Genomic DNA, 27,805 nt, shown 5'->3' on the forward strand with positions numbered 1-27,805 from the left:
ACAGATGATTTAATTGTATGAGTCTAATTTGTACCAAAAAATGTAACAGTTCTTATGTGTGGAGGCAAAGATTATATGTCAGATTTGCTTTTGTTTTCACTATTTTCCAAATTTTCCATGATGAACATATGTAACTTTTAAAATTGGAAGAATGTTGTTTAAAATCTGTTAGTTAATGTAAGTTATTGGCTATTTTAATAGTAGTTATGATGGAATAAACCTTTTCCACAAAAGCAATAAATATTTCATTGGATGACAGAAGATTGGGAGCAACTACTTTGATTCCTGTTTTTAAAAAAGTATATAGTTTAAATATAGAGAACTTGTGGAAATGGAATAGGCATTGAAACTGGCACCGGAATGATCTTTCTAAAAAAATATAGTTTAATCATTTTTAAACAAAACTTTTGATAGCTCCCTGTAGGATGAAGTTTATATTCTGGACTTTGTTTCTTTAGCCTCCTTTTCAACCTTCTTTACCCACTGCTTGCATGAATTCATTCAGTCTTGCTATTGTAGTTCCAGCAAATACGCAATGACATGTCACTTTTTTGTGCCTTATACTTTCTATTCCCTTACAAGACACTTCCTATCTGTGAGGATAACAAATTCCTACTTAAGGCAACTGAAACGTCATCTGTTTTTTAAAAAAATTATTTATTTATTTTTTTGAGGAAGATTAGCTGTGAGCTAATTGCTGCCAATCCTCCTCTTTTTGCTGAGGAAGACTGGCCCTGAGCTAACATCCAGGCCCATCTTCCTCTACTTTATATGTGGGATGCCTACCACAGCATGGCTTGCCAAGCAGTGCCATGTCTGCACCCAGGATCCACATCAGTGAATCCTGGGCTGCCGAAGCGAAACGTGTGCACTTAATGGCTGCACCACTGGGCCAGCCCATCAAACATCGTCTTTTGTGTGAAGCATGGAATGAAGTTTACGTGTTATTTTATTAGCATTTGTCATCTCATTTTGTGATGATCATTATGTCTGACTCCCTGTTTGCCCACCATGCACTGTGAACTCTTTGATGTGTTTAACTCATCTCTGTATCTCTACTATCTTGCATATCTATTATAGTACCTTTCTGAGTTCATGTTTATTGAATGACTGTGAATATATTAGGAAAAGGAGAAAAAGTTTTCTTAGAATGTGTGGTTTTTTTTATTCTTCCCTTTCTTCTTTGTAACTTTCAGTAGGCTTTACATTTATTATGGACTATGTCAGCCATTCTCTCTGTTATTTATACCCCGTATTCATTTCTGAAATTGTTGACAGCCTGCCGTTAATCATTTCATTAAGTTCATGATTGCTTGATGCTTAATGATCATATTCCTACAGTAACTCACTGACTGACTTTTTGATCCTAATCTCTCTTTTTTTCAAAAATTTTTTTAACCTATTAAGTTTCTCCACAATAGAACCAGAAGTTTGAGGCGTTCTGAAAAGGAAGCATTGATCACTGGAAGCCATTAAGCTAGCTCTTTTTTTAATGAAGTATACGAACTATTAATACATGTTACAAAATAATCGATTGCTTTCTCTCTCACGCACTAATACTGGATGTATACTCGGCTGAAGCTGCCATAACAAAATATCATAGACTCTCAGTGGCTTAAACAAAAGAAATTTATTTTTTCACAGTTCTGGAGGCTAGAAGTCCAAGATCAAGGTGCCATTAGGGGTTGGTTTCTGCTGAGGCCTTTCTTCCTTTCTGTGGCTGCTGCCTTCTCGCTGTGTCCTCACATGGCTTTTACTCTGTGTGAGTGTAGAGTCCTTATCATAAGTCCTTATTATAAGGACACCAGTTCAATTGGATTAGGGTCCCACCCTCATGACTGTATTTAACCTTAATTATCTCTTTGAAGGCTCTATCTCTAAATATTGTCACATTATGGATTAGGACTTCAACATATGAATTTTGTGAGGCACAGTTCAGTTCATAACACTGGACTTTATTATTCAAAGATGTGTACAAAGGAGAAAGAAACAACCAAAATCCCTCTACCAGATCATTATTATTAGATGAATGTCATATGAAACATCTTCCTGAATACGTATATGTATAGAAACATGAATGGATGGGTGGATCAATGTAGTTTTGTACAAGCTAATATAAAATAAGTATTATATGTAATTTTACTTAAATTTGATAGAAGAAAAATAAGTGAGGATGAATTGTTGAACTGAGATAAATATTTCTTTGCTTCAAGTGATTTTAGTTCTGGAGAGATCCCTAATGTAAAGAAAACAAATTATGAAAAACATTATTAAAGATTATAATAGTTTGCTTAATTTCATCTTTTAATTTTGAGTAGTATTAATAGACTTCCTGCTATGAAAGGTGAGGAAATTAACATTCTCCCTCCTATACCCTCATTTATATTCTATCCTGATACCATCATTCGTGTATATGTTTAGTCTTTATTCTACATTGTATTGGATTCAATGCTTGTCATCTTGTACTATTCATTTTTGAGTTCTCAAGTTTAATCCATCATTTGATTTGATGGGTTTCTTTGACAAGTAATTTATTGAAGAAGAATTCCTGGGTGTCTTATTTTTTGAATTCTTGAATTCAAAATACTTGAATTCTTGAATACTGAAAATACTTTATTTGCCTTTATACTCAAAGGATATCTTTGGCACATTTTTTTAAAATCTCAAGGCTTGGTAGGGATTGCTCCCTTCTTCTGAGATGGATTGTGCTGTGGAGAAGTCTGAAGCCAGCCCGTAGATGTCTGGCTGCCTCTGACTGTAGGCCTGAGGAGTTCTTTATCTTTGAACTTCAGAAATGTAACAGGGATATATCATGATGTTGATCATTCAGTATCAGTTTTGCTTTGAAGATATATTATTTCCAGGGGCAGATTTAGGTCGCATTTCATTTTACAGACATTTTATTTTATGTATCTTACATTGTTTATCATATCCTTATGTTGAAACTTTTTTTTCTTTACTTGCTTTCATTATATTTTTCTTCTGCATTTTCTTTGATTGTCTCAAACCTTTAATTTTAATCTGTGCTTTGCTGCTGCTTATTTGTCAATTTTATAATTGGGTTTTCTTTCATCACTGGTAAATCATATGCTGCATTTTACTACTCTTCCACTTAGTAAGATAGTAGAGGTCAGGATATTTTGAGATCCAGCTGTACTATCTTTACTCAGGAATCACATTTTTTTGTGTGTTTATGAGGAAGATTGGCCCTGAGCTAACATCTGTTGCCAATTGTCCTCTTTTTGCTTGAGGAAGATTGTCTCTGAGCTAACATCTGTGGCAGTCTTCTTCTGTTTTGTATGTGGGTTGCTACCACGGCATGGCTTGATGAGTGGTGGAGGTCCATGCCTGGGATCCAAACCCACAAACCCCAGGCAGCTGAAGCAGAGTGCACAAACCCAACCACTACGCTGCCAGGCCAGCCCAGAAATCACGTTTATTTTTGTCAGGGTTATTTTACTATTTCTCTAATATATTTGTATTTCTTTAAGACTTTATAAGAACTTCATGGTAATCTTTGACCAGTTTCAGGAAAGTTCTGTCACTATAACAGGTGACTTTGCAATTAGTAGAATGTCTGAACTCAAAAGCTGCTGATTAGGATTAGTATTATTTTGGAAGGAGATTTCTACCAGTTATCGTTAGAGCCTTGTCCTATTGAACACGTTTTCTTTTTTTTTTAAGATTGGCACCTGAGCGAACATCTGTTGCTAATCTTCTTTTTTTCTTCTTCTCCCCAAAGATCCCCCAGTATATAGTTGTGTATTCTAGTTGTAGGTCCTTCTAGCTCTGCTATATGGGAGACTGCCTCAGCATGGCTTGATGAGTGGTGCTAGGTTTGTGCCCAGGATCTGAAGCAGCGAAACCCTGGGCTGCTGAAGTGGAGTGTGCAAACTTAACCCCGTGGCCACAGGGTGGCCACCTATTGAACATTTTTAACAGTAATTTGGATAAAGAGGTATAAGACATGATTGTCAAAATTTGCAAATGATATGAAATTAAGAAGGCTAGATAGTAAATATATTGGATGACAGAATTAGGACTATATTTTTTAGCAGGCTACGAACTAGGCCAAATGAAATAGGATGATATTTAGTGAAGGTACATAGAATATCTTTCTTGGATTTAAAACATTAAAGAATGAAGGTGACAGGGTTGGCCTGGTGGCCTAGTGGTTTAGTTTGCTTGTTCTGCTTCCATGGCCCAGGGTTTGTGGGTTCAGAACCCCGGGTGCAGACCTACACACTGCTCATCAAGCTATGCTGTGGCAGCATCCCACATACAAAATAGAGGAGTATTGGCACAGATGTTAGCTCAGTGACAATCTTCCTCAAACACAAAGAGGAAGATTGGCAACAGATGTTAGCCCAAGGCCAATCTTCCTCACCAAAAAAAAAAAAAAAAGATGGAGGAGACATAACTTAGGTAGATGTATGAAAGAGACTTTGGCATTTTAGACGATAGTATGTTCAGATAGATGTCAGTAAGATGAAATAGATGTCCAAGAGCTAATGCAATCTTAAACTTAATAAATAGAATTCTGTCATCTACAAGTATGGAAGTGAGTCTTCCTTTTCATCTTTGGTGTTCGAATCACACCGAGATCATTGTGGAGACTGCATTATAAAAAAAAAAATAGACAAATTAGAGCACATTCAGAGATCAACCATCATATTGAGGGGCCACAAGTCTATGGCTTATGAAGAATAATTGAAGGAACTGATCATGATTAACATGGAGAAGACTTGAGGCTCATAATAGCTGTCTTCAAATATTGGAGGAACTCTTGGATGGAATTGGAATAAGATTTATTCTCTGTCATTCCAAGGAAAAAAGAACCAGTGAGGTGAGTTAACATGAACCATCAAGAACTATTCAAAGATAAACAGGGCTCCCTGGGATGCAAGTTTTCCTGTCCTGAAGCTGTATAAATACAGTTTGGAATGTCATTTGTTTGGGATATTTTGGTTGAGGAGTTCAAACAATAGGTTTTTTAAATATGAGTATATACAATATATTTAATATAATTTATCTATTTTATATTTACAGGTAGTTTGAATTGTATCTTCTAGTAATTACAAAAGATTTCACTGTCTTAAAGGTTGTTTCAACTGCATTTTTATGAACCTGACTGTTTAGTACAAGCAGGTTGTTTACTTTCAGAATTCTTTTAAAACCATCTAATTATCAATGTTTGGTTTTAGTGTACCTTGTACCATAACAATTAAATATTTTTTAAATTTTGTAAATAATGCATCCTACTGTTCTGCCACTTGCAGAACTGAAATGTTAATTGTTTGTTATTCACATTTCTCTCAAAGAAAAACGTTCAAGAATCCACTGCACAGCTGATAACACTGCATGAAATGTTAGAGGTAAGTGTTTTGTGTAGTTGTTTTGTCTTGAAGCTGTCTCTTAGTTAGTGATTTGTGAACAATTATACACAGTCTTAAAAAGGAACTGCTTTAGTTCTTAAAGTATACACCAATCTTTGTTAAATATATTTATATTAATTTATCTTTAGTATAAAATTAGATTCTGTTTTCTATACAGTACTAGAAAGAATATTGTAATTTTTTAAAAGAACATGAAATTAGAGTCTTAACCCTTAATCATGTTCCCAAGATTATTACTTTAAGGAAATTTTTGTGATGTTATTTAGAATTTACACAGTGAAATCCTATGCTTTTACATTGATAGAATCTTTAGTTGGTAACTCTCAATTCTATCTAAAATACATAAGTGAGGTTAGCGATTCTTTTCATAAAGTTGCAGAAATTTGTGCAAAGTTTTCCTTAATGCATCAGCCTCTTTTTCACAATGTAAAGACTGGGTAATTTCAACTTTTTTCTGCTTGATATTTACTTTTTTTAAAAAATATCTTTGACCTTTTTAAAAAAATGTTTTTGAACTTCAGTCAGTTATCAAATATATTAAATATTTTAGAAGATCTTGATAGACACTGCATTGCTAATTAAGTGAAGAAGAAGGTAAAATAGTCTATGAAGAGCAGGATGTTTAACAATATGTGCCTTTTAAACATCACTGATGAGTTGAAAGAGTGATTTCAGAAAACTTGTGGCATTGTAATTTTATGAATTAGATGCTAAATTGTCTATTTTTATTCAGCTAAGTAGTTTTGTTGTCTCAGGATATCTTAATATGGAATATTATTGCTTTGAAAAGCAAAATACAAATATTTATTAGATTAGTAATTAGAACAGATGAGTGATTAGATTAGATTAGATTAGTGATTAGAATCTTTTAACATATTTCTAGTTACTCCAAGTTATGCTGAAACTAAGAAACTACTACTTCTTAAGGATGAGTTAACTTTTCGTAAATAAAAGTTGTCATATATGTGGCAAATATTGACAAGTTTTAACTGGGAAATACATGTGTAGCTTTTGAATAGTATACTGTGAGGTACCATATGAAACTTAGAATTAGAAATCGTTTTTGTCTCCAAGGCTAGTATTATCAATGATAAAAGTAACCAATATTAAACTCCAATTCAGTGAAAAATAAAACAATATATGTGTTTATTTTGAAGTTGAACTTTTAGCATTTTATTATTTCTAGATCTACTAGAATTTTGATTAATATAATTGAAATTAGAAATGGAAGGTAAGAAAGATCTGAAATTGTATTAAAATAAGCAGTTGCTTTAAAGTAGGAATAATATTTAATTTTTTAATTATCATACCTAATATAAATGAGAGCAAAAACTTTTTTACCCAGGATGTGGTACTTGAAATAGCTAAGTTAATGGTAGGTAAAAATTTCATTTCAAGTATTGAGATATTGATATTATTATGAAACGTGATTGAAATGAGAGCTTCATAGTTTAATTTTATTTCTATGATACTTTATTTTGTATAAATTATGCTTTTTTTCTTTTCCTCATTCCTTAAAATTATATCTTTTAATTGAAGCTTTGGCCTGGCAATTCAGAGATATGGAGTGTAATCCATGATCTGCTGCTTATTACGTGCCCCTTGGGGAAATTCTTAACCCTTCCGAGTTCTGATTTTTAATTTGTGAAGGTGCTGTGTGGTAGCGGAGGAGGCAGAGTAATAGATATTTAGCATTTTTGAGTATGTTTGATAGGACGTAAGTGTTCAAAGAATTGTAAATATGTGTTTCTTGACAAAACTTTCCCAATGCCAATGGATTTGGGAAAGACAGGATTCTCAGTGCACGTTAGCATTCTTTCCCCCAGCTTATTTGACCATAGAAACTCTGTTTTTCAAAACTAAGAACATCCTTAGGGAGACCAATTCCATTGAAAGCAGTTTAGGAAATGTTAGATTATATAATTTACTACAAATGCTCAAAACTTTATAATTTGTGATTGTAACTCCTCAACATCCTTAGTGAAGAAATCAGAGATATTCCAGATGAAGTTGAAGGAAATGATGATGATAGAAATATTGTTTTGAAGATTTATCAGAAGACTAGGTGTCTTTTTTGGGGGATTGGGTTGGTGATTCCTTTTTCCCTCAAATATTAATACACGCATACTAACTGTTTTTTGAACTTTGTGCATATTTTGTTGAGTATTAAATTTGTTTGTTTCTTATTTTTATTTTTAAGAAATAATTATAACCAAACATCTAATCTAAGGAAATTATTAATCCTGAGAAGTGGGAGAATTGTAAATGCCTTTTAAAAAGTTTTTAGAAAATGTTTTCAATTATTAAAAGAGGGAATGTTCCTTCTTTGGTGAAAAACATTATTAATGTCTTATTATAGTTGTATCAATTTTTTCCCAAGTAAGGTATATTTTGAATGCTATTTTTTCCTAGATTCTTTTAAATAGATTATTTGATGTTCCACATGATCCATATGTCAAAATTAGTGATTCTTTTTGGCCACCATATATTGAGCTGCTCCTGCGTAATGGAATTGCCTTGAGACATCCAGAAGATCCAACCCGAATAAGATTAGAAGCCTACCATCAGTAAAAGGATGGTCTCTTTTTCACACAGTACTCGAAAGAATTTTGTCATTCAAGGATAATGGAAACATTGAGGATTACTTGGATAAAGAATATTATTTGCAAATCAAAGCACATAGTCCATCTTTCTTTTATCCTTAAAATGACACATGCTGTCATCTCCTATTCATTTAAAAATGGTCCTTTCACATTCAGGAAGTGCTTTGGTGTTTTAAACTAGATGGACAAGAATGCAAGTAAAAAATATTCTAGACTTAATCATTATAAAACATTTAATGTATCTTACTTTTGCAATATTCTTTGGAAAATTCTTTGCTAATTTATGATATTACTAATGTAATATTTTCCTTTTAAAATTTATGACAGTTTCCATTTTGCATTTTGAGTTGTAGTTGATGCTTCACCTCCTTTAAATTTAGGAATTATAATGGAAAGCCCTTTAATTTGCAGATGGCTTTAAAATTGACTTAGTATCTGATGTAGAAGGAAGTGTAATTTAAAAGTGTTTAGTAAATTTGTTCCATGTATACTGTCTTATTTCTAGATTTGCTAAAAATTGGAATATAAAAAACTAATGGATAAAGATAGCATGAAAACTATATTTTAATGTATATTATATAACAAGTGATATTATATATTAACCCACTCTTGACTTTGTTAATCATTACTAACAAAATTGTGTTCATAAAATTTTGTTTATCCACTGTGACTTTTCTGTAAATAAAATTCTGTCATCTAAAAATCTCTAGCTGTTTTGGTGATGTGGCATGATATTTTAATAAGTTAAATAGGCTTTTTGTAGGTAGATAAATGAAAATATTATAGGACTTATTCAGGCTTACATACAAGCTACACTAGAGAATTCCAAACCAATTTAGTATCATTAGTTTTTTAAGAGGACTTAGTGTGTACTTTTACATTTGAAAATGCTTTTTAGTATATATCATTCAAGTTTCTTGCTTAAATACTTCATCTTTTTTAAAGTAAGCAAATAATATTCCAAGTATACTTTGTCCCTTCTATAGGAAATACAAATACTGTTATATTTTAGTGAATGTAAGTTCTTTTATGGGAAGATGACATATAAAGTACCTTCCTAGAATACTCTAGTTGGGAGTCAAAGAATGAGCAACTTTTATTCCTTGAAGTTACTGGAGAAGGGAGAAATGGTTCTGGCAGTATAAGTCTGACGGTAATTCTACAGATCAGGCAGAGCTGTTGTCGGGGACTTCCCTGTGTTGCGAATTACAGAAAGAAATAAATAAAAGCAAAAAACAACTTGATGATTTATTTGGCAAGTATTCATTTTGCATTTTACTGAAGAATCTACTGGTTAGGATCATTTTACTACAGTGTCTTTTATAAGGCTCTAAAGAAAACTATGATGATTGCATCCTACTTTAATTCATTAACCCAGGCTTCTTACATAACAAGATTATTTGCCTACTTTTGATCTCAATCATAAACAAAGTAAATTATAGTGGAATTAGTCTTGATTTGTACTCCATCTAAGCTTACAGCCCTTAAAGCTTTTTGTGGTTTTGAGTATGTTGGAGAAAATGTTTCAGGTTCTGAAGACCTGTATGTATTTTCACTCTTCATTGATTTAAGAAAATCGCTGAAATCTATTAAAACTTAGAATTTGTTTTTATTTCACCAGGTCTTAAATATGATAATGCAAAATATCTGAAAGTAATACCACATTCTAGCTTTCCCACACCAGATGGTGATGTTAGCCTAACTTAGAAACAAAAATTTGTTTTGGTCTACCACAAAATATATTTAACTTTGTGATTGGTTGATATGTATGCATGGATCGATTTGGGAGAAATTAAATCTCTATTTGGTTCAAAATTCAACCCAGTTGAATATGACCTTCTTGAGTCTTATTCTGTATTTTATATGGTTGTACATCTATATTAACATTTTTGACTCCCTTATTTTCCTTAGTTTACTTTGTTGTTCATTTAGCTAACTTTTAGTTTAATTCTTTTTGCTTTTACCAAGAATTATATTTTTCAATTCTATGCAATATCTTACCTCACTTTATTTTCTGATATTTACTAGTAAGTGATTAATAATAATAACTGAAATAAGAATGGTGAATGAGATGTCCTGTTGCCCTTTTGGTATTTTCTAATCAAAACATTAAAAATATGTAATCTTTATGCTTATGATGCCTACTGATAGACTGTATTTTTTCTAAAGTTTTTGTGGGTCTGTCAATATGCCACCACTTGCTAAATGCAGCATCCCAATACTTTATTGTTAACCTTTTATGACATGTGGACTCAGAAGCATCAATTAGTAAAGTGAAAAATTGCATACTATTACCTTATTTTTAATATTTTTCTTCATTTGTTCTTTGTCTTCTACCTTGTGTGGATTGAATATCCCTTTTTATGGCATTCAGAGATTTTAATTTTTATCTGATTTTCAATTATACAAAAAAATGAATACATTCGTTTTTGAAAAATTATTACAGATATTACAGATAAATCTACGTTTCCTTTGACCACATTTGGAATTTGGGTTCCCCATACCAATGAGGTAGCCACTGTTTGATACATGCTATTAATTTTCAGCTTACATTATCATCTTTTCCTACCATTTAACTGTGTCAAGAATATAATAAAATCCATGTTAATGAATCTTCTTTTGTAGTAATCACAGAGCCAATTCACATCACAGTGGGTTATTACATATCTGTTCACTATCCCCATATAAAATTTCTGCGTTACAGTGTTTAATGTTAATACAAGTCTTTAGTATAAAAATATAATTTGATTTGTTCAACTGTATTAATTTTGTTGAAAGATAATTATGGTTAATATAATTTTAAAATAGTTTTTTAACTTTTCTGAGTAATAAATGATTCTTTTGAACCCCAGAAGTGCTCTATTCTTTTAAACAATATAAGAAGCAATATTTGCCAGCCATTTTGATAGATACATGAGGCATGTAGGAATCTGGGCAAGGGAAGTAGCAGGAATATGTGATGTAATTATGGATAATTCAAATGGGCTAGACTTACTAACATAATCTGATGGGAGGAAAATGCTTACATTCTCTTGAATGCTTTGGTTAGTCTGCTGTAATATATTTGTCTGTTTGGTCATTATAACTTGCTGAAAGTACTGAATTTGCTTCTAGTTGGTAGCTAATTTAGGGTACCTGTTACAAAGAAGGAGAGAGAAGAATCTTGAGTCTCAGTAATTTCATTTTTTGTATTTTGCCATTCCTATTATTTGTTAAAAGATATACCTAAAAAGTTAGGTCTCTGTAGCCTCTTTTAATTGTACTGTGAGAGTAAAATAAAATCTTTTATTTTTCTTATTTGTAATCTATCATAACAGTTTATTCCATAATATCAACAGTGTATTCTGTGATTATATGTTATGGATAAGTAAAGTGATTGACAACCCTGTTAATTTACCTTCATTTATTCCTTCTCTAACACTCTTCCTTTCTTTTTGTAGATCCAAGTTTCTAACCCACATCATTTTCTTCACTCTGAAGAATTTTTTTTAACATTTCTTGCAAGGCAAGGCAACTAACAACAAAATCCCTCAATTTTTGTTTGTCTGTGAAAGTCTTTTTTTCCCCTTCCCTCTTGAAGGATAATTTCACTGGTTACAGAATTCTAAGTTGGTGGTTTTTAATCTTTAAAACACTAAATATTTCACTCGACTCTTTTCTTGTTTTCATGATTTCTAAAGAGAAGTCTAATGTAATTCTTATCCTTATTCCTCCATTTCAAGATTTTTATTCCTCTGGCTTCTTTCAATACTTTGTTTTTGTTTTTCTGGAATTTGAATATGATATGCTTCTGTGTAGATTTTTTTGACATTTATCCTGCTTGGTGTTTTCTGAGCTTCCTGGATTTGTGACTTGGTATCTGTCATTATCATTATTACTTCAAATATTTCGTGTCCCTTTCTTCTCCTTCTGATAGTCCCATGATGTGTATGTTAAACCTTTTGTAATCATCTAATAGTTCTTAGCTATTCTGTCTGGTCTTTGTCACTCTTTTTTTCTGTCTGCATTTCAGTTTTGGAAGTTTCTATTGACACATTTTCAAGCACACTGATTCTTTCCTCAGCTGTGCCCACTCTCTTGGTGAGCCAATCAAAAGCATTCTTCATTTCTGTTACATTGTTTTTAATTTTTAGCACTTCCTTTTGATTCTTTCTTAGAGTCTTTATCTCTGCTTATATTACTATTTATTTTTTCACCTTATTTACTTTTTCCATCAGAGCCTATAGCATATTAATTGTAGTTGTTTTAAATTCCTGGTCTGATCATTCCAAAATCTCTGTCATATCTGAGTATGGTTCTTATGCTTTTTCTCTTCAAGGTGCCTTTTTTGTCTTTTACTATGGCTTTTAATTTTTGTTAATCCAGACATGATGTACTGGATAAAAAGGAATCTGGTACTGGCTCCACTGGCTATTTCTGCTCCTGGGCTTCTGCTCTAGTAACTGTGATGTTATGTATTTGTCTGTCTGTGATTGACAGCAAATGTAAGAGATTAGTGGGAGGAATTTGAAATACTGGTATAAAGTATTTGCATTACTTGTTATGTGGTATAATATTATTTGAAAGTAACGTTGGATTAGTTTTAAGGTCTATATTGCAAACTCTAGCGCAATAACTAAAAAAAAAGGTTTTTAAGGAAAAGCATCATATAAAATGCTTGTTTAAACTAGAGAAGGCAAAAAAGTGGAAAACAAAAATGAACAAGGGCAATAAATAGAAAACAGTAACAAACACGGTAGATCTAAATCCAACTATATCAATAATCACTAAATGTGACTAGACTGAATATACAAATTAATACAGGACTGTCAGAGTAGTTGATAAAACAAGACTCAACTATGTTTATTACAAGAATGCATTTGAAATATAAAGACTCAGATTAAAAGTAAAGGGATGGAGAAAGATATACCATGCTAACATTAATGAAAAGAAACCTAGACTTAGCTATATTAATTTCAGACAAAGCAGACTTCAGAGCAAGGAAAATGACCAGGAATTATGAATGGCACTTTGTATTGATAAAGTGGTCAATTCTCTAAGAAGACATAATAATCCTTAATGTGTTTGCACCTAACAACATTATCATAATACATGAGGCAAAAACTGATAGAACTCCAAGAAGATATAGCTGAGTTCGCTATTGTAGTTGGAACCTTCAGCATTCCTGTATCAGTAATTGATGGGTCCAGCAGGCAGAAAGTTAGTAAGGGTTTAGTTAAACTGAACAGCACCATCAATCAACTGGTTCTAATTGACATTTGTAGAATACTTATCCAGTAACAGCAGAATACATGTTCTTTTCAAGTTCACGTGGAACATTTACTAAGACCTCATTCTGGGTCATGAATAAATTTTTAAAAATAGACTGCAAAGTATGCTCTCAGACTACAATAGAATTAAACTAGAAATCCCAATAACAGAAAGATACCTGGAAAATCCCACAATATTTGGAGATTAAACAACACACTCCAAAATAATACACAAATCAAAGAAGTCTCAAGAGAAACTTTTAAATATTTTGAACTAAATGAAAATGCTACTCATCAAAATTTGTGAGATGCAGCAAAAACAGTTTAGAGAGAAATTTATAGCATTGAATGTATTTCTTAGAAAAGATGAAAGAGCTAAAAGCAATAATCTAAGATTCCACCTTAGGAAACTGGAAAAAGAAGAGCAAGTTAAATCCAAAGTAAACAGAAGAAAAGAAATAATAAAAATCAGACTTGAAATCAGTGAAAATGAAAACAGGAGAAATCAGTGGAGCAAATCAATGAAACCAAAAGCTGCTTGTTTGAAAATATCAATAGAATTGATAAATCTGTAGCCAGGCTAACTAAGAAAGAAAGAAAACAAAAATTACGATATCAGAAATTAAGAGGGACCATCATTACTGATCCCAGGAAGATTAAAAAGATAATAAAAAATAAGTTTAAAACAAAACAGGGAAGATAAAGGTATATTATGAACAACTTTATGCCCACAAATTTTATAATTTAGATGAAATGGAACAATTTTATGAAAGACAATCTACTAAAATTCACACAAAGGAAAATAGCTACTTTGCTTAAGCCTATATCTATTAAAGGAATTGAATCAATAAATAATAAGTTTCCAAAACAGAAAGCATCAGGCTCAGATGGTTCCAGTGGTGAATTCTACCAAATATTCAAGAAGGAAATGATGCCAATTCTTTACAATCTGTTCTATAAAGTAGAAGCAAAGAGAATGGTTCTGACTCGTTCTATGAGGCCAGCATTACCCCAGTACCAAAACCAGACAAAGACGTTACAAGAAAGGAAAGCTACAAATATCTCTCATGAATATAGGTGCAAGAATCCTCAAGAAAAGTAATGAGATTCAGGGCTGGCCCCGTGGCCAAGTGCTTAAGTTCGCATGCTCCACTTCGGTGGCCCAGGGTTTCACCAGTTGGGATCCTGGGCATGGACATGGCACTGCTTGTCAGGCCATGCTGAGGCAGCGTCCCACATGCCACAACTAGAAGGACCCACAGCTGAAAAACATACAAGTATATACTAAGGGGGTTTGGGGAGAAAAAACAGGGGAAAAAAAGTAATGAAATTCAACAATGTATCACAAAAGAGTATATACCATAGCCAGTCACATTTATTACAGGTATGCAAGAATGGTTCAATATTCAAAAATCAATTAATGTAATCTATCACACCATCATACTAAAGCAGAAAAATCATATGATCATACCAATAGATTACAGAAAAGCCGTTTGACAAAATCCAACAGCCATTCATGATAAAAACTCTCAGCAAGCTAGGAATAGAAAGGAATTTCCTTAACTTGATAAAGAACATCTGCAAAAAACTTACAGCTAACGTACCTTCTTAATGATGGGAAACTAAATGCTTTTTCTCTAAGCTCGAGAGCAAGTCAAGAATGTCTCACCGCTCCTAGTCAACATTGTATTAGAAGTTCTACCTAATGCAGTAAGACAAAAAACATCCCAAGAATCAACAAAAAATCTCTTGGAACTAAAGTCCGGTTATAACAAGGTTGCAGGATATAAGGTTAACATACAAAAGTTACCTGTATACACTTGAAAGTCAAAACATCATTTACATTAACGCCAAAAAAAGAGAGAGAGAAATACTTATTATAAATCTAACAGAATATGTACAAGATTTATACGAGGAAACCTACAAAAGTTATAAAAGAAATCAAAGAAGATCTAAATAAATGGAAAGATACTCCATGTTTATGGATAGAAAAACTTAAAGTCTCAATTCTTCCCAAATTGATTTATAGATTTAAAGCAATCCCAATCAAAATCCCAGCAAGTTACTTTGTGGAAATTAACAAATTGATTCTAAAGTTTATATGGAAAGGCAGAAGACTCAGAATAGCTGCCACAATGTTGAAGAAGAACAAAGTTGGAAGACACCAACTTTAAGACTTACTATAAAGCTATAGTAACCAAGACAGTGTGATATTGGTGAAAGAATAGACAAATAGATCAATGGAATAGAACAGAGAGCTCAGAAATAGACCCATGCAAATATGGCCAGCTGATCTTTGACAAAGGAACAAAGGCAGTCCAATGGAGAAAGCTTAGTCTTTTTCAACAAATGGTCTTAGAACAGTACATGCACATGCAAAAAGAAAAACAAATGAAAACAACAAGCAAACAAAAACTAGACACTGACATTACACCTTTAACAAAAATTAAAATGGATCATAGGCCTAAATGTAAAATGCACAGCTGTAAAACTTCTAGAAAATAACATGAGAAAATCTAGTTTGACTTTGGGTTTGGTGAAGACTTTGTAGATACAACAGCAAAAGTACATTTCATGAAAAAAAAATGATAAGTTGGACTTTATTCAAATTAACAACTTCTGCTCTGTTAAAGACTGTATGGAAAAGACATAGAATGAAAAAGTAAGCCACAGACTGGGAGAAAATATTTGCAAAACACATATCTGATAAAGATAACACAAAACTAATCAAAATATACAAACAACTCTTAAAATTCAACAATAAGACAACAAACATCTCAATTAAAAAGAAGGTAAAAGATCTGAACACGGGACCGGCCCCATAGCTGAGCGGTTAAATTTGTGCACTCCACTTTGGCAGCCCAGGGTTTCACTGGTTGGGATTCTGGGCGCAGACCAAGCACCGCTCATCAAGCCATGCTGATGTGGCATCCCACATAGCTCAACTGGAAGAACTTACAATTGGAACATACAACTGTGTACTGGGGAGATTAGGGAGAAGAAAAAAAGAAAAAGATCTGAACAGACAGCTCACAAAAGAAGATATACAGTAGGCCATGCTGTGGTGGCATCCCACATAGAAGAACTAGAATGACTTACAACTATGTACTGGGGCTTTGGGGAGGAAAAAAAAACCGAAAAAAAAAAGAGGAAGATTGGCAACGTGTTAGTTCAGGGCCAATCTTCCTCACCAAAAAGCATACCTTAAAAAAAAAACAAAGGATGGCTCAAATCAAAAACGTTGGCAACAACAAATGCTGGTGAAAATGTGGAGCAACAGGGAATCTCATTCACTGCTGGTGGGAATGCAAAATGATACAGCCACCCTGGAAAGCAGTTGGGCAGTTTCTTACAATATTAAGCATACTCTTACCATGCGACCCACTGATTACACTCCTTGATATTTACCCAAATGAGTTGAAAACGTAGGTCCATACAAAATCCTGCACACAAATGTTTATAGCAGCGTTTTTCATAACTGCCAAAAATTGGAAGCAATCCAGATGTTCTTCAATAAGTGAATGGACAAACTGTGGTACATCCGTACAGTGGAATATTATTCAGCCATGAAAACAAATGAACTATCAAGCCATGAAAAAATATGGAGGAACCTTAAATGCATATTGCTAAGTGAAAGAAGCCAATCTGAAAAGGCTACATACTATATAATTCCAGCTATATGACATTCTGGAAAAGGCAAAACTATGGAGACAATTAAATAATCTATGGTTACTAGGGACTGTTAACTGGGGTGGGATGGACAGGGTAGGGAGGGGTGGGATAAGTAGGTGGAGTACAGGGAATTTTTAGGGCAGTGAAACTATTTTTTGTGATACTGTAATGGTGAATATATAACATGCATTGTCAAAACCTATAGAACTGTACAATACAGAATGAATCCTAATGGAAACTATGGACTTTACTTAATAACAATGTATCAACATCAACAAATACAATGTATCAATAATGTATCAATATGAGTTCATCGATTGTAACAAGTGTAACACAAATACAAGATGTTAAAGACAGGGGAACCTATGGGTGGGGGAAAGGTAGTATATGGGAAATCTGTACTTCTCAATTTCTCTGTAAACCTAAAACTGCTCTAAAAATAAAGTCCCACAAGGATGGGAGAAGGGAGAGAGAAAAAACAAAATATAAAATGCTTATTTTCATATAGATGTTAGGTAGATGTTAAGGGATACCAAACAAACAAAAACTAATCAGATAGTAAAAGGTTAAATAAGAGAAAAGTTATAATTAACAAGTTAACCACTAGAACAAAAATGCAAACCTTCCTAAATACGAGAAAAGTTTAAATCAGAGCAAAGAATACATATAGAGAATGAAACATAACATATAACAAAATTCACATAATTAAAAAACATCATGATAATGTCTGGGGAGAACCCCAACTTCATATAAGATGACAAGGAGTAAATTTCTTACACTTCCATAAGTGCTGAAAGTATATGCAATTTAATGGATCAGAGCCAAACAGTTTATTACAGCATTGCAAACAAGAGGAGTTATCAGCATTGTTGTGCTAGCTTTCGTTGTCCCCAAGTCCCGTGGAGCAATATAATGAGGCTAGATGGAGGCCACATATGCAGTGGGTTTTGCCACAGCTTAGGAAGCCAGGATCAAAGAATGCTTAGCACCTTTTGTAGCAAGCAGCAAATAAGTCAGTACTCCTCACTGGGGAGCAGCAAGCACTTAAATCGTGGTCATGCTTTGGTTACCTTGACATACTTATTTGCCTATGTGACTAGTTCCAGAAAGTGCTCAATATCAGAAGTGGGTAACCCTTGTAGTTTTGCACTCAGCAAGAGCGTGAAGAAATGCTCATAGCCTCAGGAGGCCTGCCTCTCCTAAAATAGATATGAGACCAAACATATTGGTCATAACAATGAGAATCTCCTTAGCTCACAAAGCAAAACCCAAGTGCAGTATATGTGAGGCATACCTAAAACAAAATAATTTAAAGAGCCTAAACGTAAAGGGATAGAAAGAAGTCTATAAGGCAAATGGAAATTTTTTGCCCATTTTGAAATTGGGTTGTCTGTCATCTTATTGAGTTTTGAGAGTGTTTGTGTATTCTGAATACAAATCTTTTATCACATATATGATTTACAAATATTAGGTAGGCTCCTGGATGAGAAAAACAGCAATAGCGGAAAAACTGGTGAAATTTGAGTATGGTCTAGTTAATAGTATTGTACCAATGTTAGTTTACTGAGTTTGATAATTATAATACAGGTTTATAAGCTTTTAACATTACAGAAACCAGGTGAAGGACACATAGGAACTCTGTACTACCTTTGCAAGTTTAAAATAAAAAGCTAAAAAAAAAGTATGACTTCAAAGTGATACAGTGAGTTCTCACATTAGTGTACTCTTTATTCTAACATGTGGCTTTGATATGTAAAGTTTAAAAGAGAAAACATAAGGAAAAATGTATAGAAAGACTTAAAAACTAGATAAGCATATTAGTGGATCAGAAATCAGAAGAGAAATAGAAAGCTGTGAGTGGAAATGATGCCACAGTTGTATTTGACTCTAAGTTTAGAAGTACTTGATGATTAGGAGAATTTGGTTCTTTCCTGATAATGAATATTAAAAGTTCTCCATATGAGAAAGACTAGAATCAGGGTCACTGATTGAAGCTAAGGGCTTGAGCGGGTCTCTTCACACTCGAAACCTTATGAAAGGAGATCTAAAATAAAAACAAAACCTCTATGTCTTATAACAAGCTGTGGCCTAGGAAAGTGAAAGTCGCACAGATATGGCTGTATCATCAGAAATTAAGTGGGGATGTGTTAAATATCTAATCTCACTTAGATGGATGCAATAGCCAGTCTCCAAGATCAATGATCCTCCCCTGCTGGTATTCATGTCCTTGGTTAGCGCTGCCTCTGCAATATTGTGTCCTTGTTGGTCTCTGTGACTGATAGAACATAGTGAAAGTGACAGTGTGCAGCTTAGAGGACAACATCATAAAAGCTAGCAATCCAACTGAGATCAAGATGGAAGAGGCAATGTCTTTTATGACAAACAACCTGTGTTGAGGCCTGCATGAGCAGGAACTGAGGTCTGTCAACAACCAGCACCACCCTGTCAGCTGTGTCACTGAGCCACCTTCAGCCTTCAGATAACTGTAGCCCTGGCCAAAATCTTGACTGCAACCTCATGAGAAACTCCAAGCCACAACTGTTCAGCTAAGCTGTTTCTGAATTTCTGACACACTGAAACTGTGAAGAAATAAATGTTTGTTGTTTAATTTTGGATTATCTTATTATATAGTAATAGACAATTTTATCATTGGAATGATAAAACACCATTACAGTTGGAGGTGGGACAGACTAAAGCAATTTAAAAACTCCTAGGTGAGGAGGGGTCAAAACAGGGATAGGAAGGGAGTAAAAATGACATACCATAAACATAACACTTTTCCCAGTAAAATGACCATGCAAACCAAAATGATGAATAAGTGAAGGAATTTAAAGATAGCCAAGGCAGCAAATTTTGTTGCTTGCCTCTACTCTTACTGCTAACAGAACTAAATTTTGTTTGGGTAATCCATTCTTGTCTACACAGCCATGCATTTAGCTAAACCGAACATGGTTGTCTGAATCCCCTTCTTAGTGATTTATTTCGGAATGCATTTGATGCAATATTGGCTTAATATATATGTCTACTGAAGAACTTTTGGGAAAGTTTTTTTACTGATTAAAAAAATGTATGGGAAGAGATGGGTTCTTTTGTTTGGTGGATGTTATTGGGTATGCATCAAACATCTGGAACTATTTAGCCACTTTGTAACCATAAGGAGAGCTGCCGTGGACAAATCTGGCATATTTAGTATGGCAGAGTCACAAAAGATAACAAATTCTGATAATGTTATTGAGCCAGTGAATTAATTGGCCCTAGAGCTGCTCTACTATGGAACATGATATATAAAATAATAAATTTTCCTTCTGGTTTAAATCAATTGAGATAGGTTTTTATGTTACTTGTAACTGAATGCACTCTAGCTGGTAGCAACATACAACAGAATTATCAAATGGAACATTCATCTCAATGAAACTAATTTTATAGGACAATCTGACAAAGACTTTAAAACGTGTATTTTGAGGTTCTTTGAAGAAATAAATTTCTTCCATTTCAAAAAGGCTGGAATTGTAACACAAAATGAGGACCAATTGAAACAACATTTGGTTATGAAAAGGAATTAATTACAAATCTCATATATGATTAAATATAATAATTTAAATACAAATTCTACAAGGGGGATAAACTTAACTGGATAGAGTCAAAGATTGAATTAATGAATTGAAAGATAATTTGATAAATTCATCCAGAAAGATAAAGAGATAAAAATTATGAAGAGCAGATAAGAGATATAGAGGGCAAATTGAAGTACTTCCCCAAGACAGAAGTTCCTGGTGAAAAGAACAGAGAGAATGATGGATAAGTACTATTTGGATACATAACAGCTGAAAAAGTTCCAGCATGCAGAACAACAGAAATCCTCAGAAAAACATGTACATTGAATACCATGCAGGATAAATCAAGCTAAAACCACACCATGAAGTAGTTTAGTGAAACTGCAAAACATCAAGGAGAAAATTTTCAAAGATACCAAAGAGAAAAGATAGTTTAGCAACACAGAAGTAGCAATTAAGGTTATCTGCAACAATAGATGTTGGTGCTGAGGGGAAAAAAAAGACCGTCAGCCTAGAATTCCATAATCAGCTAAACTATTATTCAAGAATGAGAACAAAATAAATTTTCTGACATATGAAAACTAGAAATCCTTCTCATCACACACCTCCCTAAAAGAACTGTTAGTAGACATACTTCAACAAGCAGAAAAGTTAATTTAGCAGAAGGATGAGGGATAAAAGAAACAAACATAAACACACAAATTTATTTAATAACAGTTATGAAAGGAAGATATTTAGAAAAAGTATTTTTGGAAAAGATGTTGCAAGGATATCATACTTAAGAACATCTGGCTATTCAAATAGGAAAATACAACCTATGTTTAAAGGAAAAATCCCTACAACGTTACCAAGTTTGTGTTAACTTGTTCATAGTGACAGGGAAAAAGCAATTTTGTCACATTGTTATCATATGCATATAAGTTGTGACCTATTTTTAGGAATCGATATTGCAGAAGTAAAGAATAAATGTTTGGTAGGAAGTTAATTTATGGGAAATACTCAAGAGTTTTTGAAGACAAAATAGGAATTCCCTCTTATTTTTGGCTTATCCTAGGGCATAAAATGTTTGTTTGGCCTGTGGAGCATGATATGCATTCTTACTGTGTAATGGCAGCAGGGCAAAGGGTTGCTATTGCTTCATGACAATTGCATATTATAAAGAAACCAATGGTTTTTGCTTTTTTGTAAGAAAAAAATATATAGTAAGTAGGCAAAAATCTCTTTAAGAATACAAAGAGCCCTAAACATAAAAGAAAAAAAGTTAAAATGGACTATATTAAAATTAGGAATTTTTGTCTATAAAAAAGGAAAACACCTTTAGAGAGTTAGAAGGAAACCTGTAGAATGGGAGAAAGTATTTACAGTATCTATATCCAACGAAGAACTCAAATGTGTCATATATAAAGAATGCTGAAAAATCAATAAATAGAAGACATTCATCCCAGTTAGAAATTTTATTGGTAAAAAGACTTGAGACACTTTATAATAGAGAACAATTACCTTGAAAATCTTTTAAAAATAATGGAGAGAGAGAGTCTTAGTCTGTTTGGGCTGTTATAACTAAATACTACAAACTGGGTAACTTATAAGCAACAGAAATTTATTTCTCACAGTTCTGCAGGCTAAAAGTCTGAGATCAGGGTACCAGCATGGTCGGGTGAGGGCCTTCTTCCTGTTTCATAGCTGGTGACTTCTCTGCATGTCCTCACGTGGTGAAAGGGGTGAGAGATTTCTATAGGGTCTCTTTTATAAGAACACTAATCCCATTTATGAAGGTTCCACTCTAATGACCTAAGCACCTCCCCAAAGCCCCAGCTCCTAATACCATCACATTGGGCATTAGGATTTCAACATATGAATTTTGGGGAGGTAGGGGTTCACAATCAGACCATAGTCGAGAGGAATTCTAGTTTCTGACTAAGATGGAATAGACACACTTCTCCCTATTCCTCCCACTAAGTACAGCTAAAAACTGCACTTTATGTATAAACCACATGTTAAGAAAACTGAACAGTAGACTAAAGAAGGCCTACTGGCTAGGGAGTTGGTGAATTGTGGTTCCATTTACAGATGGAAAAGACAGAGAAACAGGTTGAATTCTGTTTATGTCACATGAAGTTTGTGTTGCCTATGAGACACACTCAAGCAGACATTTAGATACAGGAATCATTGGCATACAGATGGTCTTTAAAGACATGGAAAAGGATACATTAATCAGTCAATAGAGAATAGAATGGGTATGAGGACTGACCCCAGGGCATTTTAATATTTAGTGATTGAGCAGGGGAGGAGAAGGGACCATTGGGGAAGGAGAAAATCTAGGAGAGTGTAGTGTTACAGAACCTGAGGGAAGAAAATACAGCATTTCCAGAAGTTGGGAGTGATCAACTGCATTCTATGTCGCTGGGAGTTCAAGTAAGAATCACTAAATTGACCACCAGATTTGGCAACATGGATGTCAGAAAAATGATTATTTAGACTTCACTGAATTTTCTATTATTTGAAGCCCATAGCATTTACAATATATGTCATTAAATTATATAACTTGCTGCATTTTCCCTTATCATACTTTAATCCTATTTTCCAATTTGTCTGTAGATTTATTGAGGAAAGGAACCTTGCCTTATAGTTTTATACTTCTTAACCCTTCCCACAATGCAAAGGAGCAGGCAATTGTTACTAGCATATCAGGGTCTTTGCTGTTGTTAACTCAGTGATACGTTTTGACTTCATCTTCTTCTTCTTTTTGAATATTAGATATTATTTGTATAATATAGTTATAAACCGTTGGTAATACCCTTTTTTTCTCAAGTTTTTTTTTCTTCTTGCTATTGGTCTCATACTCTAATAAGAAAATAAATAAGAGAGGTTAAAATGAAACTATTGTTTGTCACTATCTGTGGTAAAAACTTTGGGTAGAAAGACTGAAATTATAAGCTAAATCTAATACATGAATTTCAGTTAGCTCTGCTCACCTGTAATATATCATTATATTGCTAATTGGCAATTTAAAGTATTTAAAGTATTTCTGAAATTGCCATATAAGTTGTAGTAACAAATAGTAATCTTCTCTTTTTTTTCCTTTTTTTAAGATTGTAAATTATTCCAACTATATAGAGATTAAAATAATAGATAACCATGTATGCTGAATATATTGAACTAGCACATGTTAACATTTTATGATAATTTAGATTGTTTTGTTTTTTAGACACAATTTTACAGATTTAGTTGATGCCCACTTTGTGCTCCTCCTTAATTCTGTTCTCTTCTCTTTCTCCCCCAGGTAACTATGATCGTCAAGATAGTATATATTCTTCGTGTGAATACTTTTGTAAGTTTAAAAAATATATTTGGTGTGCTATTAAAAATTTATATAAATGGTATCATATTATATACATTTTATCCCAATTTGAATTATAATATATCCTATTGCAGCATTTCAATTCAATGTTATATAGTTTATCCATGTTGACACATATATATTTTGTCCATCATTTAACTATCACATAATATTCCATTGTAGGTATAAATTACAATTTATTTAGTTCCCTACTGATAATCATTTAGGTCGTTTCCAATTATTCACTGCTACAAATAGTCTTGCCATAATTATTAATGAGGATTCTCATATGCAAGAATTTCTTAACATGATATATTTAAAAGTGGAGTGGCTGGGTCAAAGACTATGCACATCTTTCTGTTTATTAGATATTTCCAAGTTGCTCTCTGTGGTGTTTGCACTTAAATTATACTTCTATCAACAGTATATCAGATGACCAATATGGCCAATGACCAGTATATCAAATCCTCCCCAACACTAGATCTTATCAAATTTTAATATTTTTGCCACTCTCATGAAAGAGAAACATTTCCATTTCCATGATTGCTTCCAAGATTGAACACTTTATTATTCATTTATTGGTCGTTAGCTTCTTTTCTCCTGCAACTTTTCTATTTATGCCATTTTCCTATTCTTAATTTTTTCTTGCCTATCTTTTCAGATTTGTGAGAGTTCTGTAAATATTGTAGATATTTATTGTGTTTCAGTTACATGTGTTGCAAATTCTTCTCCCAATCTCTACCTACATTTTCACTTTTTAATAGTTTTAAAAATTTCATTTAATGAAGTTGTCAGTCTTCTCCTCTATGCTCTGAGCCTTTACACCTTATTTAAGAAATCCCACAACCATCCTTCAATAGTTTAGAAAATATTTGTTTTTACTATATCAAATTCGAATTCAATCTCATTGAAAGAATAAAATGTATTGTGTAGAAAGTATATGGAATTTGGTTTTAATGTGTTGAATCTGGTTTTAATGTCTGGGAGGTAGAATTCAAAATTCATTATCTTTAGAGATAGTCATCTGCTCCAATTTAATAATTCCAAGCAAGCATAAAATCAGAATTTTTAATCTCAGTTTTCTGAAAATACAAGCAAAAAGTCCAATTTTAAGAAATGCCTTGGTTTTTAACTGAAAAAATTAAGTTTAATTTACATGCTAATGTATTAAAAATTCTAAGTTAGCAGTCTATTCTTACCTCTAAAATTCCTCGGTCCCTATTCTTTGCCTCTCAAACTTTTATGCCTTTCCTTCTGTTTTTCAGTCTCTGAAATACACACATACATACATGCATGTATACGTACATACAAATTCTTTCCTTTCCTAAATTTCCATTTATTCCATCTTTAATTTCTTGAAAAGGCCCTGTTTGCTTAGATTTATTAGGCTTCTAAATACTGCTAGTAAAGCTTTTTTTTAGGTATAAGTAGGAGGTTTGCTATCAACTTTACTCTGCCTATAACCTTCATTTCTTAAACAGAGAAAAAAAGGACAGCTGGAGGGAAAAATTTTCAGAATAAAGGGATGGTCACTATAAAAATTTAAAAAAATTTCTACTGCAACTGAAAGTCGTGCAGGGGTTAATTTAAATTTGTTTCATATCATTCAAATAACAAAAAACACAGGTATTGTACTAAAACATTTGCATGCTAATGGAAGTGCTATATATAGTATTAAGGTGGCAGGATATTAATATGGCATTTATATTGCAAGATAAAGAAGAAATGAGGAGGAACTGATAGATTAAAAGAGTTACATGGTTACATGAGTAGGTTCACTTTGTAAGGATTTATTAGACTGAACATTTTTTATCAGACTATATATTTATGTACTTTTCTGTATGAATATTCTACTTCAATAAAAAGTTTTTTAAAAAGAGACGTAAGAGATAGATCATCTAATGCAATATATGCATCCTGATTCCAATAAAGAGAGTTTTTTTAAGCCTTTATTTGAAACTGAAGAAATCTGATATTTGAGAAAATTAAGGAATCATTAATATTTTAAGAGTAATAGTGGTATAGAAGTGGTTATTTATTTTTGGGGCCTTATAGTTTATAAATACAGGGAAATACTTAATCGATGCAATGAAATGTTATCTGGGATTGGCTTCAAGATAATCCAGTGGGGTAGAGTAGTAATGGGAAAAAATTGGCCGTGTGATGACACATGATAGATACATTGGTGTTGATGATACTATTTTCTACTTTTGTATTTGTTTGAATTTTCTGTAATGCAATTAAAATGTACACTCACACACACACACATATATAAAGTTAAATTGACACTTCATCATTTCTCATGCTAATAAGTTTCACCCTTACTCATACTGTTTTCCTTAACTCAGTCATTTGGAGCAGAAAAGGAATCTGTTGGAAAATTTTCATTACTCTGTTTAGACGCAGGATGGCACTCTTTGAATAAGTAATTAGCCAAAGTCCACTTCTCACTGAGTAAGTGCCTTTCCTTCACAATGCTGCCACTGCCTAGGGCAGTTTGTCTTGGTTGAGAGTAAAAAGTTTTCAGATAGCTCACTACTCAGATAGATTACTACTCACACCTTAACTTTAGTTTTCTCTGCTGGCTGTATTTATCTACTTATTGGTTCTTGCAAAATTAAGGATAAAGTTCACAACTGTTTAAAGGGTGGTTTGATACAAAAACAGCTCTGTGCCCACCTGTCTTATTTTTGGTGCTTACAATTATTGCTATGAGATTAGCTATCTTATTCATTTTAATACAAATATATATATGTACATATAATCTCCATATGAATCATCTTTGTTGAAAACTGTGAATGCTAACCACTAGAGGTATCCTATGTATTTCTACGTTTTAAATGGCATTGAGCCAAATACTACCGATTAAGGTCAAGATGAGGACTATTGACTGTGGACAGATGCTTTCCTCTTTCAATCCTCAAAAAAGAATGGAAATAACTGTATTCTTGGACGTACTCAGTCTGATTCATACCTTCTTTTAGCCAAGTATTCATGTATTCACCAGAAGAATTACACCTACTACCTCCGGTGTAGGAAGAAAAAAAATCAAATGAGCAATAATGTTAGCAGAAGCTTGAAACTTAAGAGCCAGTATTCAAAAAGGTCCTGCTCTCCACCCCCTTCCCTCCGGTCCAATTCCCTTTTCTGGTTCTGGCCGTCGGAAATTGACTTGGCGTTAACTACCAACTGGAATTTCAAGGCGTCAGTTCCCGTCCCCCTTACCCCCCAACCTCTGAAACTCTTAAACCTCTCCCTACCCTACCCTCAACGATAGGGACAGATAAATGATGCAGCTCATTACACTGCTGAAAGGCAACATTTGTCCTAAGCTATTTTCACATTTTTTTCTGTTTCCGATTTGTGTGCCAGACTTTGTTTGCTTGCTTAGGACATGGAAAACATATTTGGGCATTTCCCTCACCGTTTAATGTCAGTGGCTTTCTCCCAGCAAATGAAAGTGAAAGTGCTACGTTGTAGCGGTATTTTATCCTTAAAATATGGACCGGCAGCTGGTGTGTATGGAGGTGTGTGTGTGGGGGGAGGGTGGGATTGGGAAGCTCGAAGAACCAGTTTTGAGGTTTTGTTTGTTTATCTTGAGATCACAGCAGGGTTCCTGTTTTTTCCGCCCTTGTTGGGGGGGTCTGACTTCGGATTTATTTTCATTTGGGCAGTCATTGAGGTTTCATTCAATGTACTGACTTAAAAAAAATACACTCCACTTGTAGCTTTCCCCAGTTGCACTTTAAAACACCATCCAGTCTCACCCTCATCTGGAAATAATGCAAGCTTCTCTCTCTTCCCCCGCTCCCTCCTCCCCCACCTCCTTTTTTTTTTTCTTTTAAAGCCCCACATAACCTGAAGTCGGTAATCAGATGGAAAATGTGCTGGTCTTACTTTAGTCTACTCTCCCTTTTGGTGGCAATCTTACTTGCTGAGTTATATCAAAAAAAAAAAGGATTTTGTGCACATGTAGCTACCGAGTCTTGAA

General features: G+C 33.4%; 1 protein-coding gene across 5 annotated transcripts in view; it reads left to right on the plus strand.

Annotated features, from left to right (window-relative positions):
• The window catches only part of CENPK (centromere protein K), a 62,488-nt gene that overhangs the window by 26,684 nt on the left and 7,999 nt on the right, over positions 1–27,805 (plus strand). For 2 of the 5 annotated variants that reach the window (XR_011430118.1, XM_023625278.2), the window contains exons 10-11: positions 5,322–5,375; positions 23,758–23,805. Coding sequence is in view for 4 of the 5 variants with exons in the window: in XM_023625278.2 (XP_023481046.1) it covers positions 5,322–5,375; positions 23,758–23,805 (102 nt within the window). In the remaining variant the exon portion in view is untranslated. 5 annotated transcript variants of the gene reach the window in all.

This window comes from Equus caballus, chromosome 21 (assembly GCF_041296265.1).
Source record: "Equus caballus isolate H_3958 breed thoroughbred chromosome 21, TB-T2T, whole genome shotgun sequence".
Taxonomy (NCBI): Eukaryota; Metazoa; Chordata; class Mammalia; order Perissodactyla; family Equidae; genus Equus; species Equus caballus.